We start from the raw sequence: 15,977 nt of genomic DNA on the forward strand, positions 1-15,977 counted from the left end.
AAGAAAGTTATCTTACAAAACTAGGACATAACCTCTTAATATGGTTCCTCAAAGTACTTCCATATTGACAGAAAGATGGCTATCTTGTTTTCCAGTTTTAACCCAGTATAACTCTGTGTGTGTGGAGAGAGAGAGAGGTGACCCTGTTACAGTTACAATCCTCTACAGCTGAATTCACTCCTAGAAGAAGTGATATCGTCTATGCAGCCAAAGGCTATATTAGGGCAAAAGCAGGCATTGGGTAGACTGGTTCCTATTTGTGGGTAATGTGGAATAGATGGCAAGATTTTCTGATGCCCAACTATTTAACAATAGTAACTAGAAAATGACTTCCTCCTCTTCCAAATTATACTGCTGAAATGAAGACAGTTTGTTATACTTGGGAATGAATTTGTGTGTAGAAGGGCTGTGAGTCCTATTTGCAAACTAATTTGTGGACTCAGAATCCTTTACTTCTGAGTGCAAGGCTATTGTTAGTAAACCATTTACCGATCATGTGGGAGCATTAACAGTGCAGGCATGGTCAACAAAAGGAGGCCAGTGCAGGATTCTCCCACAGCACATGGTTCCTGCATCTGTGGGTAATGTTTCTCACACTCCCCACCACAAGTGACTGAGGATCAAAGCGGGAGCATGCTTTAAAACATTCTGAAACAGCACCTTTCTGCCTTGCTGGTTGTCACTAAATCATGCGAAGGTGAGCATTTCTGCTTAGGGTTGTACATGGGAGTGTGCCAGGCTTGAATCCCCTATTCTAACTTTTCTCAGCCTTAGGAGACGGTGGGAATGCTGTGTCTCATAGCTTTTGTACAGAGCTCATCCACACATGATCATTCATGCAGATGCAGCAGAGAAGAGCCTTGCCGTCCTTATGCAATTTCCAGATTTCCACTATCTTTCCCTTTATACAAATAATTAAGCATTCTTTCTGTTTATATCCTGACTCGCAAAAGCAGAGTTGTTTGTGTGGGGAAGAAACTGCTGTGTTGGCAAGGCCAGCCAAGCACATCCTATAAACTCTGGAGTCCAAGGGAAATTTATCTTGGCAACAGGTCTGTTCAAGTAATCAGCATGTGGGACATGGTACACCATGGCCCAGGCTGGACCCCCCATTACTAAAGCCTGTTTTTGCTCAAGTATCTGTCCCTCATCTCGCCTCCCCCAACGCCATACTCCCATTTGCCTTGCCTTGAGTACTGTGAAATAACTATACATCCTCTCTTAATATATACATTCTGGAAACTGTTTCCACAGCTAAAACAGAACAGATAAACATATTTTCAATATTTATTTGTACAGGAGATAGAAAACAAAGTAATATGGGGTGGTTTTAATATCTTATTGGCGGTACTATACAAAGCCCTTGGCCTCAGGCAGCTTTCCTTTACTCACCAGGCCCTGTGGTTCCTTCCCTGCCCCCTTTGTTTTTTTAATTGAATATTTCATACCTTGGGTCAGCTGATTCTGACCCCTGTTTGTTTTCCACATTCCAACATGCATCACAGCATCAATTTTTAATTATCGTGGTGGTTATGACGAACATGAAACTTCATTCAGGTTGTTCCCTCCTTGCCTGGGAAAAGAAAGCAGAACTCCTTACAGCGTCTATGGCTATATCAGTCTGAAGAAAGACAAAACAAACAAAAACTAACAGCCATGACCAGGCAGTCTCACCCGCTGAAAAAAGGAAGTTCCAAGTTCTTATTGCCAGTTTTCCAGAAACTTCTACAACTTCAAACTCTATATAAAAAGGAAAAAAGAAAAAGACAAGTTATGCTCCAAGGCCTTGCTGTACTATTTGGGATTCTATAGATGAGTTGTCCAAAGTTCAAAAAGCAAATCCTCCCCCAGCTGGCAATGCAGGGGTACCAAGATTAAGCAGTGTCCAAAGACCCAAACTCTTGGATGCAATAAATGCTAAACTGTGAGGAGGTTTTGATGAAGGAAGCACATTCAAACCTCAAGCAATGATGTATATCAAGGATGCAGCAACCACAGCCCTAATCCTGCCTATCAAGGCCCATCAACCAGGCCCAGGGAGCCCCCTGAGTTTCCCTGAGGGCAAGGGACTCTTGTCTTCCAAACCTAGCCCTGAGATGAATTCCCCTGGAGGAATCCCTGCTGTCATCTCTGAAGCAAGGTATGGACGGAAAGAGCCTTGCGTGCCACTTTCTATCCCACTGCAAGTCATCCTGCAAGCAGGCTTCTCTGTAGTCCATGAACACAAGTAGTAGCCACCTTCAAGTCTTCCCTATCAATGTGGGAAGGCTGAGCTACTAGGGGCACGGGGCCATGTCTTTGCCCCCTCCACACTTTTACCTATTGCATGAGCAGGTCTGGGGGATGGTTATGCTTTGTTTAAATTGGAAGGAGGCAGACACGGAGCTTGTGGATTTCATGTAGAAAGCAAGGAGGTAACAAGGATGGTGAATAGAAGAGGGGCCTTCTCAGTAGTTGTGCCCCACCTATGGAACAGCCTCCCAAGAGCAGTTCACCTGGCACCACCATGACAACCTTTTCAACACCAGGCAAAACCAACATTATCTTCGAGGCATTTTAAGAAATGATTGTATTTTGTGCAAATCAATGGAATTAAATTTTATGGTGTCTTAGAATTTTAACCTATATTGCTTTAACTTCTCACGTTAATGTCTAACTCTCAGCTGTATGTCATTGTTGTGAATTGTGTATATTGTTGGTTTATTGTTAGATTCTGTAGATTACTGTTTCAATGTTACTTTGTTTTACTATATGTTTTTATTTTGTTGTTCTGTAATCCACCTTGAGAGTCCTACTGGGGAATATAAATTGGGGAATATAAGTTTAATAATAAGTTTTAAGGGAATATAAGTTGGGGGATATAAGTTTAATAAGTGAATGAATGAATGAATGCAGAGCCTGCTGCCTTTCCCCCATAACTCAAGCACTGTTTTACCCCTCCCAAGCCTTTGGAATATGGAAGGGGTATGTATTTAAATAGATGACAACAAATTACTTTCATGCACAGGCTTCACAGATCCATCACCATAGTTAGAACCTAATTGCTTCCAACACAATACCTGTGTGTGGAAGTAGTTTGCACACTCAGCTGTAAGCAACTACATGCTGAGACTGACTCCAGGTGATGTCCAATAAAAAATATTATCATCATTTTTTTCTGTCATCTCTCCCAAGGGATCCCAGGGCAGTATCTAAAACTACATCAAGATATAAAGAAAGAGAACCTCCAACCACATAATGGGAACAGCAGAATAAGACAATGTACAATCTGAAATCATAAGGTCCCAGTGACATATTACATTCCAAAAAATCAGGTGGACAGTTATGCTTTTAATTATTATTTATTAGATTTATATCCCACCTTTTCGAGAATTCAAAGCAGTTTACATCATTCTCCTCCTGCTGCTTTCAATCTTATCCCCACAACAACACCCCATGAGGTAGGTTGGGCTGAGAGTCTGTGACTGACCCAAGATCACCCAGTCAGCTCCATGGCTGAGCAGGAACGAGAACCCACACCACATGAGTCGCGGACCTGAGCTCTTAACCACTGTGCTACTTTGGCTCTAATTGTCATCTGAAACCCAACAATGCGGGAGTCAACCACACTTCCCCAGGGAGGGAATTCCAGAGTTGGGTTGTTACCACATGATCTCGAATTGTTGTACTCTTAGTCATGCGCCTTGGTGGGATTATGCGCGAATCCTCCATGGCTTATCTCCAATCATGGGCCAGTTGGTCTTGGAGAAGGTGTTCTGCTCAGAATTTAGATCCTAAGCAAGTGTGTATCAGCTCACTCTTTGGGACATTCACAATGTGCAAGCTGCAGTTATCGATGGCATAAGGCTTCTGAGTGACATCATCATACAAAGAGATAATCGACTGGCTGCGTAAGATAGCCTTTAATGAAGGACAAGGCTCTGAACTGTCATCTCACTCTGCTGAAGCTGGTGAGATGGGGAGAATATTGGTGTAAATAATTGCTCCCAAATGGATGCGAATGCTTCACAATTTGAGTTTTGGTGTCTGAATAATATATAACACAGTTTTGAAATACAATGTAATTTTACTGAGAAGCATACGATAGACAGAAATAGGTACCATTCATAGAGGATTTTCACATACCTTCAAATATGTTTTTCAGCCTAATGGCTGTATAGAAAGAGATACAGATATATCATACTGCACATATGCTTTTCTATCTCTATGTGTGAAGAAAAGAAGATACAATAAATGGGGGCAATTTTCAGAGAATAAATCTCTCCGTGGGAAAAAAATACAGTGAACTGTGTCTTGCCATTTTTTCTGAAATGTAGCAGCCTGACCTTGATATATGACAATAAATGAACAAGTGGACTTTTAAAAATTCATTATACACTTTTCTCTTTCTTTCTAAGTAAAAATATTCAGTGGAATATGTAGAATTCATTGAGATGAAAAGGTCTCTTCCATGATTAGGTGGAGCTCTGTGCAATTCTAAAGAGGTGTGTTACAGTGTTCAGTGAAGTAAAATGGCACAAGAGTGTGGAGACTGGCTATGCCTTGGTTCATAGGAATGTGTAGTAAGTATGAAGGGAACACCAGTGTCAAAAACTGAGGCTCAGACATAACATTTTGATTCAGTCTGTATGTGAGCACTGATCTTCCCAGCGTTTTAGTCAACTCAACAGTGCTTAAAATACTGCCTTTCTACAAGAAAAGATGTTTTTTCTCACCTACTGGCACTCTGTGGGAAAGTAGGTTTGGAAAGGCACAGTGGATGAAGAGTTCCTTCAAATCGGCCTTCCACAACCTGATGTCTCTAAGCTGTGTTAGACGACGACTCCCTTCATCCCCAGACAGCATGGCCATTGCCTTTACCATACATTTCTTCAAACTACTCAAGGATTTTCAGTCAATGCAGAGTTATAAACACAGTTCTTATTGTTTTGAAGACATATATATTGCCAGAACTGGGCCTGCCAAGCTGGTGGTGATGCAGCCTGAACCATGGGAGTGCACGGGGTGCAGGAGGACAGAAATTAGCATCTCAATACTTTTTAAAGGGATAGACCTAGCACTGGGGGAGGCGGGGGGGATGGAAAAGGGGGTGCCATTTGGCACTGGGCTCAAGGCAGTAAGATGCTTTGAGCTGATACTATGTAAATATTCACATGCTTGAGGAGATACAGCTCTTGGGGTTGTATCCAATGCTAGTATGACTTATCTCCATTCATTTCAATGGAAATTCCAAGCCTATTCTAAGTCAGACTAACAGAATAAAATCCACCCATTTTAGAAGAACAATAATGGATTCCTATGGAACAATCAGTATGGAAACCTTCTTAAGAAAGAGAAGTCATTTAAGGTACTAAAAGAAAGGTGACAATCAGCTTATGTTCTCAGAACCAGGGATGCCCAAAATTATTTCAGAAGTTGTGGGTTCCAGCGATTATCTTGAATCAACAGTTCTTGAAATAGTTTCCAGTATAGGCAGGAATCCCTCTGCATTTTGGCCACCCAGTGGTGTTTACGGCATCCATTACTCTTAGGTCACAGGCTCTGCTCATCAGTGACAATAGTAAAGGCATCAACAGTACTTCAGTGACCAGATGGCTGACATCTTCTTTATCATCTGTGAGACGCTGCCATTTTTGGTATGTTTTCTATTACCAACAAATGTTCCACATACAGTAACCATAACTAACATCTGTGATCTATAAAACTTTTTATGGAGCCTCCTGAAGTCACTTTTCCCTACTTACTTTTTAAAACCAAATTGTGAAGCAGCCAAGAAATGACAGCTGACACAAGTCTTCATATCACAAGGCTCACATAGGGTGAAATCCAATGCACGTTTAGACAGAAAAAAACTCCTACAACTCCCAGCACTCCCAAGCCAGCAATGCCGAGTTGTAGGACTTTTTTCTGTCTAAACATGCCTACAAAACTGCTCCTTTAAAAACTCAGTGGCTAGTAATGTTCATTCTGCTTGAGCTCATGTTTTCTTTGCAAATATTCAGCTTGTATTACTATATCACATTGCTTTATGGACAGAAATTCTGTTTCCAAGGAGTCATCACAGCAAAACTCCAACTCCAAGACAGCATCAACCTCAGAGGAGAAGCTCTGATTGATTTCCCTCATCCATCCACCCCAAGTCTATCCTAGCCACCTCAAACACACACACACACCCAGAGTAGCTCCCTCTCCTGTGGTTCAGACTTCAAGCTCAGTAAGGGAAGAACAGGGACTCTTGACAGTGGCACAATTGATAAGGAAGGCAGAAGCAATGGATCCAGAGGATCCAAACACCTATCAGCCCCGGTTAACAACCCACCAGTAGAGAAAATAAGTTAGATTTTAGAGATCAATTTAATGAAAATTAAATTATCTCTTTCTTTTTTGAGGTAGAATGATTATGGGATACAAATACATGCGCATACAAATGTGTATGCATGTGCTACTTCAATGTTACATCATGCATGTTGTGGCAAGCATATATGCAGACTTACAGCTCAACATACCTGCAGCTTTTCTAAACTGACGGCCTCATAAACTCTGCTGTACACATTGTATATCCTGCACTTCATCATCTGACTGGTAACAATAGGTTAGATCCAGATTTAGTCATGCTAAGGCAGACTCACTGAAATTAATGGAACAAGTTAATCGACTCAAAGCATGATTAAGCCTGGTTCAAACACAATGTTTCTAAGCAAAAGATCAAGTGCAGAATACACCAAGTAGGATATGCTAGGCTAGGATTTTCTATCAGCCTGACTGATAGTACACTAACATTTTCTGTTAGTGCCCAAAAATTCAAAGAACATCTAATCTAAAATGTTTTGTTGATGTTATGCTGCTCATTTATACAATATTAACTTTCCAGTTAATTGCAGGTATAAGCCATTTCCTAGTCTACACAAGTATGCTTTCTGCAATTGTTGACTTCACTCATTGTCTTTGATTTTCTCATACCCCAATCTTCAGACTTGGAACGCAAAATCACAGGCATGGATCTAAAGTGGAAAAAGTAATTGCTTGATAGCTTCTTGCTAACTCTTGAAAGTGCTGTGCAGCTGCTGATGTATGTTTGTGCTGGCATTGCAGAGTGGAGCCCTGGGAATAAGGAATCTGACTTCAGAGAAACAAGAGCTAGCTTCAAAGAAGAGAACAACTCTCCCCAGCTGATAGAACTTTTACTGAAAGAAAAACAACAATGAAGTAAGAAACACACCAGTAATATCTCCTGTTACTCCTCTGCAATCCTTTTCAAAACTTTCTTTTCATTTATCTGATTACACACTTCCGTCTCTACAATCTCCATTGTGATGGTTCTACTTTTTCTGTTAGTTTAGGTGTTTGATGGTAGATTACAGTGTGAGACCACATTACTTCAAAGCACGTTATATTAGTTATTAAAGCAAAAAAGACTCCCATAATTGTGATATATCCTTGGAGAATTCTCCAGATTTGGAAGCCCAGAGACTAAGGAAACAATTTGAGGTATATTAGTTGTATATTTTTATATAGATTAAGAAGGTATTCTATCCTAACATTAGCTCATCTAAAGTTTCACTTCTGTACTAATGCATTTTATCATAACTAATCTAGTTAAGGTCATACTCTTCAAGCACTGAAATGGTTGTTGAGATACCAGTTGCTTTCATTTTACTTCTAAAAAGATTGGCACATGAGCTATGTGGACAGTGGGGAGGGGGGCTGCAGCAGGGAGAAACTGAGTTCATGTTACATCTTTCCAAAATTGAACTTGAGGGACATAAAAAAGATAAAATATTATCATAAGATTCCAGTATTACCCTGTTTGAAGCAAATGGGGAATTTTATCATTGTGATTAAAGACGGAAGGAACATATTTGTACCTGACAGTCATGAAAGTAAATTAGCAAACCATTTCTGTCATGCTTCTTTATACCCACTAAAGATGCTAGCATCTTCTTTTTTTAATTCCTACAAAATATAGTCATATGCTTTGTTTCTTTGTAAACCACCCAGAGAGCCCTCTGGGCTACTAGGGTGGTATATAAATGCAAATAAATAAATAAATATGCAGCATTTTGATTTTGGCTTGCTTTTTAATACATGCACACACACACACACTATATAACTTGTTCCATAGAGTGGACAAGCTCAGATTATCATATGACTACATCAAGAAGCCAAAAATTTAATCTGACATTATTATTGCCCTGTGGAAATGCTTTGTGCCAGCATTTGAAATCTACAGTCCTACACACACTTACATGGATCTAAGCTCCACTGGGCACAGTAGCATTTACTGCCAAACTAACATGCACTGTTCAGTAATTGGGGTTTTTTAATTCCTATTTGCAAAGAGACCGGACAATGACTCCTTGGTACATAGTTTCTCACTGTACATAGCATGTTTCACATGGGTCTTTATGGAGAAACAAATAAGGTTATGGAAGTCTTTTTTCATCTTCACATGCACCAGCACACCATAATCATCTGAACCATGTATATGCCCGATACAGCAAACACTGAGTTTTGCTTCATATTACTAAAGTAACCATAACTTACACAGACTATTCTGTTTATTCAGTTGTAGTTGATGGAGGGAATAGTGTTATTGAGTAGTTTATTTTTTTAAAAGTGTGAATTACACAAATTAACATTGTCAGAAGAGTTTGTCATTTATTCAGTGAATCACAGTCAGATGCCTAATGAATAGTTTTACCTGTATTAATATTGCATATTGGATCCAGAGAAACAGAGAAGAGGATGGACGTGACTTCCTGCTAGCCATTTTCTTGGGTTCCCTGCAGGTAGCCAGTATGAACAGGAAATTGGCAAAGCAGTCTGAAAATCAAAATGAAAGTCCATTGTTCAGTAAAGAAAATAAAAGGGCTTTTAAGATTTATGGTTTACATAACTAAGCCAAATTTCTTTTTACTTTTTAAATGATGTGCCATTGCCTCACAATGGTACATTATTACATAGAATGTATTTTTCAGACTATTTCAATATGCAGCCTTATGGTGAAGACCTAACTGTAAACTTTTATCTATCCTCATAGTTTGCAAGAGAGGCAGAATGGGCTGAAAGATATTGCTTGCCCAGCATCACTCAATAAGTTTCATGGCTGAGGGAAAATTTCATTTTCTTTTTCCACATCCAGAATCTATCTTTTGCATATGTGCAAAATCTATCTTTTGCATATATCTTCCTCTCCACATATAGGGAGAAGTGGGATGCTTTTCACAGGAATATTTAATCTAGAGCATGTGAAACTCCAGGAAGATGTATCAGGAAAAGAAAATGCCAGCAAGGAAAGGCAGGCAAAGGAGTGGAGGGTGAGGTGGGTTAGGCTTCTGGAAGCAAAACAGGAGGAGGGAGGTGCTAAATAAAATGGGGAAAGAGGCAGAAAGGCAAAGCTTTTGACTCTAGGGAATAATAATGAAGGGATGAGAATAGTAGGAAGGAAATGGAAAGATGCCACATAAATGAGAAGTGTGGAATGGGAAGTACCAGGATAGGGTTGGGTTGGGGCATAGCATCAGTCTACAGAAGCTTCAGACGCAGCAACAGTAGGAAACCAAACTGAAGCAACTGCCCATAAAAATAAGAGTGATGGTAACAAAGGGAGGAGCTCTGATGTCAAGCTGAGCTGAGATGAGCACCCCAACTTGAGAATTTGTAAATGGAAAGCTTCGTATGACACAACATGCCTCCACAGCTCTATTTTCCATGCGGGCTGTTACATCATACTGGGCACTCACTGGTATCTAAACAGCCATGGCTCCTATTGTTCTAACCCAGATAGGTTGCTTGAAGGTAAATTAAGCCACTGTAGACTCTTGTGCTGTGTGAACCAGGGCACCACATACCAGACACTAAGTGGCACAAAAAAAAATCAGTCAATGCGTGAATAAACTTTTTTTGGTTTTGCCTTGTTTATATGTGAATCCATCCAATAGCAAAAGTTCTCTGCTTAGTTTACATGATAGTAAAACAGTAAAAAACACAATCTGTAATAGATAACTAATAACAACATAATCAATGCAAGACAAAAGCAGAGTATAAGATTTATTAAAGTGGGCACTTAAAATGATCAGTCTAAATGGTGAAATCTAGACTCTAAAATGCCTGGCAGAAGAGCAATTACTTTGCCCAGCACAGAAATGATAACAACATCATCATCAGGCAAGCCTCATTGTCTTGGGAAGGGTCTCTCTCATGTAGTCACCCATCCCAGAAGGCTGCCCCTAAAGATGAGCTGGTGTGGGAAGATTCACTGAGTAGAGCTGCTGATTACCATGTGAGCCATGGCTGTTTTGTTTTGTTTTGCTTCAATCAAAGATACAGGTATATGATGCAGAACTACTCTCATCAGACCCTGACACAACAGGGCAAATGAGAATAAATTATAAGTGGAAGAAACTTGGGTACATACTTTGTACCACAAAATCACATTTCATCTCTTTCATTTTCATGGTTCCTTGCTAGAGAAAGCAAAGCAACTGCCATTCTTAGGAAGTTTATTCAAAGAAGAACCAGGGGAACAGAGGGTTGCTACAGGAAAAAGGCAAAGAAAAGGCAAACACTGATTCAGGAATAGTTGGAACATGGCAATGAAAGTTATTGAAACAGAGTCTAGGCATAGTCAAGGAGCTCAAAGCAGGATTGTTGACCTACCTGCATGCAGTTTTTTCCTGCTTCCTTTATATGCATACTGATAGGAAGCTGGATCCAAAGCTAGAAAGCTCAAGTATCCTCTAATGAGCCAGCCTATATTCCAAAGCAGTATCAACTTTTGATTTTATCTGAACCCTAACGCTAACTGAGATCAGAACCCTACATGAAGAGCATTACCTTCCCTGCTTTTCCACTACAGGACTTCTAGATGGCACTGTATTATAGTGGAACAGCACAATTACACAACTGGGGAAGTCTATTTTGATTTAACAAATAATACCTCATCTTCCCTTCCCTAAAAGAATTTGTGAAAAGCACTGTTCAAGTGAAACTGAAAGGTCAAAACATTGTCTAAAAATGTATAAACAACCGTGAATACAGAATGCCAAACACAGAATAAATGTCTCATGTAGAAAAGCTCTAAAGCCATGCCTGGGAAATGCTCATATACTTGATTGCTTCTCCTCCATGTATTTGTACGGGCTGGGCCTGCCTGCTGTCCAATCAGACTCATCAGTCTGAAGGCCAGAAAAGATCCTATGTGCCTAAAATTATTTGCACATAGGACTTGTACTTAGTAATCCATAGTTCCTGAGCATGAGTATAGGCCTTTCATTCACAGAAGTCCCCTTGCACAAGTACAGGCCCTGCATTTACAATCCTCTTTCACCATCAGTCTACTTGATAGAAATCATGGAAATGGCCATGGCAATCAGGTGCGGAACCAAGCACCTCCCTATGTGTTCAAAGTGTGAAAAAGCTGAGAATTAGGCTAGCAAGTTTCCATCTCGTTAAACATAAACTGTGGTCATGAAATACTGTAGTGTCAGTACAGCTATAACCTCTCCCAGAAGTTCTCAGCACTACAGACTTATCCTTTCCTCCATAAAACACAATCTGCCTTAAAGTCATACCATACATTTCAGAAAGTGGCAAAAGAGGCTGTATGAGTTACATGGGACTCCAGCTTCCCATATCATTGTGGGAGGAGGTGAAAAAGGAAAGATGTGTTACTTGTACTTATTCTCAGGCTGCTGCTTTGTGCTGTGTACAGCTATTCTTTGCAAACTGAACTATCTAGAAATGTTTAGCAAACCTATACAAGTTTGCAAATTAAACCTTCTAGAAAGGGTCATTAAAGAAATTATCATTATTTTTCTTATGGACCAGCTCCCTGAACAGTTAGATAACCAGATGCAAGGAAAGATAAGGCTCTTGTATCTTTGCTCATTGGACAGAAAAGGAACGCAAACCAAATCTCAGTTATCCTTCAAGATTTGCACTTCCCCAAATTTTACAGTGGTGTTCCTCAAATAAGAAATTGAGTTTTTAAAAAATGGGGAAAGTACAATGAAGAAATGGAGAGAAACATAACTTGCACTGATCCATCACCAACACAGAAGACAAGATTTCAGCAGGAACAAGTGAAGTCCTTACCCATGTCTCCCCCCCCCCACAAAATATCCTTACAGATTTTCACATAGTAAAACTTTCATAACACAATTCTTCCATCCACAGTTAAAAGTCATACAGACTATTCTGTGATTTCACTGTTAAGTTCTGTTACATCACTGTTGTCACGATCAGGGCCTGAGTGACCCTGCAAGTGCCTGCAGAACCAGAAGCACCCTTGCAGGCTCTTGCAGGGAGCAACCTAAGAGCAATTATGCAGCACAGCTGGAGGTCCTGAAGACCAGCATGAAAGGCTTTCTGGCACTGCTGTTCTTTGCCACAGCAAAGCAAGTAATCTTCAGGATGCTCTTGTGCCTGCATCACTATGCCCTGAACCTTGCTCCAGTTGTTCCTGCCTTGTTCCTGTTTGATCCTACATATCCTAGTCTGCCTTTACCCTGCTCCTGTGTGTTCCAAGTTGTTCCTGCCCTGCTCCAGCTCACTCTTGTCTGGACCACCCTGGCACTAAACCAGTGGCCTGTTCCTGGACTGTACTCTCTCTCTTGCTGGTATAATATTGGACTGCCTGCTGCCTTGGCCCTGAGCCTGGACTGCTGGCCATGCCACCAGCATCTAGTCTTATTAAGCTGCAGGACCTAGTTCTACACAGCACCCTGGTCCTGGCATTCTGCCTGTCTCAGCTGCTGCCCACATCCTGGCCCTTACAACTGTATTCTGTTATTTTACATGTATGGACCAGGTCACAGGTGAAAAGTAAGCAACAGCCTGGTATTCTATTTTAAATAGCTTCACTCATATCTACATCTAGCACAATGGTCTTCAGGTACAAGTATTTTTAAATGCTTCCCATTATTTGCTTATCATTTTTTCTGCATAGTATTTGCTGGTTTCATTTGCAGTAAAACCCTTGACTTAATGAATTCTTCAGTTTAGTCTCACCTCTGACAATTAAACATATTATATGCATTATTTCTGGGATGTAGGAATGTGCGTGTTTTATGCAGAGGTATGGGCATGGGGGTGGGGGGAGTTTTGCAAGTCAGCAAGAGAATAAAGAGAACTTTTATATCCAAATCCTTTCTTAGCCAAGCTCTCACAGTAACAAATCCCCTGCCAGGAGACCTGTCAGTGGACTGCTTCCAAGACCTTCGTCTCAGCAGCAGTCAGGGGCTTTTCAGAAACAGTCCCAAGATGTTTTCTCATCTTTGACTTCTGACTCTTCATCCTCCTATAACTTCATGCTCAGTATGAAAGAATCCTTGCTTGTCCAGTTCAGAAGCAACCTATTCATTCTTCAGAAACAACTTGGAAGGACATAGCCAGCTCTCAAGCTTCGAAATAGTCCCATGATTAAGCTGAAACATTGCATTTAAATGCATGGATTTCCTGCTGCCTTGCAAATATATATTCTGCATACAACTAATTTAATTTAAGATATTTCTATGCCGTCCTTTGCAACAAGCCTCCGGACAGCTTACAAACAATAAAAATAGTGGTATAAAATACAATTAAAACATTCAATAATAACACAACATAACAATTCATAACTAAAGAAAAAGAAGAGAAGGAAAGGCAGAGGAAAAAGAAAATGCAACTGTGTAAGATTATTATTAAATTATTGACATTATTAAAATGGTGGTTAAATAAAAAGGTCTTTACCTGGTGCCAAAAGGAGTAGAGAGGTGGCACCAGGTGGACCGCTCTGGAGAGTGTATTCCATAATTTGCACTGGAAGATACAGGTGGACACTTGCAAGAGCTACCTCAGTTTTACCAGGACCAAGAGATACAGTAACCCAGGCCAAGTGGAAAACAGCAGAAAAGCAAGCATAGTTTTAGAACAAATTTGGGGACCAGATACCGCTAACTAAATTCATTCCATACTGATTTCCCCCCAAGTTTTGTTTCACAGCACAGTCCTTTACATACCTACTCAGACATAAGTCTAGCTGAGATCAGTGGGGCTTTCTCCCTTGTGGGACTACAGCCTTAGCCACATCATTTAAAGGTGGGAGAAAGGTAAGAAATATCTGTGGATCCACTGCAGAGATATTCTAGTAGCTCTGGTTGTATCTTCAGTCCACCCCTGGTGTAAGTCATGATGACGAAACCTTCAGGGGAAGAGGCAAAATTCCTCTGAATGCATACTGCCGGGCTACAAAAGCAAGAACAAAGAAATTCTTCAAAAAAAAACCTAATTTAATTGAATCCAATGTATTTCAGAAAGATTTCTTTTGTCATAAATGGCCTGGTCTACTAACAAGAATACAGAGTGCTTACACACACACACACACACACACACACACACACAAACTTGTGTTTCAGCTTGGGAAAATGCTTCAAATGCCTAGAGCACAAAAAAGATATATTTCTTCTGGGATGATCTCATCCATGTTAAAACTTCCAAGTATGTATATATGATACAGGAAATGGAAAACAAAAATGTGTTTTCTTTCATTTACCAGAAAAGACCATGTTGAATATATCCTATGTGCTCTAGGCATTTTTAAAATGGCAATATCAGTCTATTGATGCATATGCGTAAAAGTGTTTATATTTCTGTTGGTAGGTAAGAAAGCTTTCTGAAACATATTGAGCTCATTAGAACTAGACCACTTTGGAGGATTTTTCCTACATTGTCATCTTCTTCTTCTTTTAATGTGTTGCACAGTATGCCTCCTCTCTCTGTTTCCACTTGTAGGGATACAACAACAGGACAGAGTTCCGGGCCTCCTGGCATGTCCTGCTTGTAGTTTTCTCAGAAGCATCTTGTTGGCCACCGTATGACCAGAATGTTGGATCAGGTAAGACTTGGTCCAATCAAGCAGAGCTGTTCTTATGCTTCAATATACCTTATTTATTTATTTACATAGCATGTGTTAACACACATTGTTCAGAGTCCTACATAAAACCACAAAGGTTCGGAGACATGAATCAATCCATGACATGTGAAGAAAAGTTGGTTTCTATTTTCCTCCAGTTTCACACACGACTATTCTTCCAAAGTGAAAATTTGTGCTGAGCATTTCGTACAGTCTTTCCTTTCTTAAACAAACTCCTAAGCTAATGTTATAATGGTCACTGTGTGTTGCTGGCATTGTATGTTACTCGTTTTAGTCAGAAGGTTTAGCTGCTAAGAGGAAATTATTTTTTTTTTATTTTTTTTATTTAGAGCATTTTTATGCCGCCCCCTTCGCAAAGAGCCTTGGGGCGGGTTACAAAGCAACTTATGCCATGTTTCTCTCATGTTGGTTGTAGTAAGAAAGCAGTGAACAAACAAATTCACAATTGGGAATCAGAAGTTGATTTTCAGGTGGTAGTTTGATCAGTTTGGGCCCTTCAGTTCAATTTCAGGTCAAGAGTAAACTCCCACAATCTCTTTCAAAGTTCATTGATATATTCTAGTGAGCTATTTTCAGTATTGACCTATATTCCTGACACATGGGGTTGCATAAGGTGAAAATCAATGAATATTCTGAATGCAGAATTCCATGCCCTTAAATTGTGCCTATTGAATAGCTATTCCATAAGCAAAGCATCAGATTTTTACTCTGCCCCAAATTCAAAGATGGGTATATACAGTGATGCATGTTTCTGTCCATCAGGCAGCAAGTGCTGTGAGCTTTGACAGCACATCACTTGCTGGAGAAAAGGAAAGGCTTAAATTCAGTTGACCAACCTTAGACTGCCTAGTCCAAGCAATGACCACATCCTGCTTCACAAGGGGATGTGATGTTGCAGGAGACTAAAACACATGAAGAAAGGAAGCAAACTAGCCCCTTTCCTCTTCATCATCCTCTTCTATGTCCTAGAAAATCATTGGATTACGTGGAGAAGTTTCCCCTACACAGAAGGATCTCCTATTCATAAAGTTACCCTCCAAGAACATAGGATAAGGAAAGCAAT

General features: G+C 40.2%; 1 protein-coding gene across 1 annotated transcript in view; it reads right to left on the reverse strand.

Annotated features, from left to right (window-relative positions):
- Positions 1-1,767: 1,767 nt before the first annotated feature.
- The window catches only part of LOC123031308 (histone-lysine N-methyltransferase SETD1A-like), a 63,031-nt gene continuing 48,821 nt past the window's right edge, over positions 1,768-15,977 (reverse strand). Inside the window, exons 5-6 of the mRNA XM_044446126.1 lie at positions 14,001-14,226; positions 1,768-8,823 (exon numbers count right to left, since the gene is read on the reverse strand). Of these exons, the coding sequence (XP_044302061.1) occupies positions 14,070-14,226 (157 nt within the window). The 3' untranslated portion in view covers positions 1,768-8,823; positions 14,001-14,069. The remainder of the gene's footprint in view (positions 8,824-14,000; positions 14,227-15,977) is intronic.

Source organism: Varanus komodoensis, unplaced genomic scaffold, assembly GCF_004798865.1.
Source record: "Varanus komodoensis strain SLA01 unplaced genomic scaffold, ASM479886v1 scaffold5, whole genome shotgun sequence".
Classification (NCBI taxonomy): Eukaryota; Metazoa; Chordata; class Lepidosauria; order Squamata; family Varanidae; genus Varanus; species Varanus komodoensis.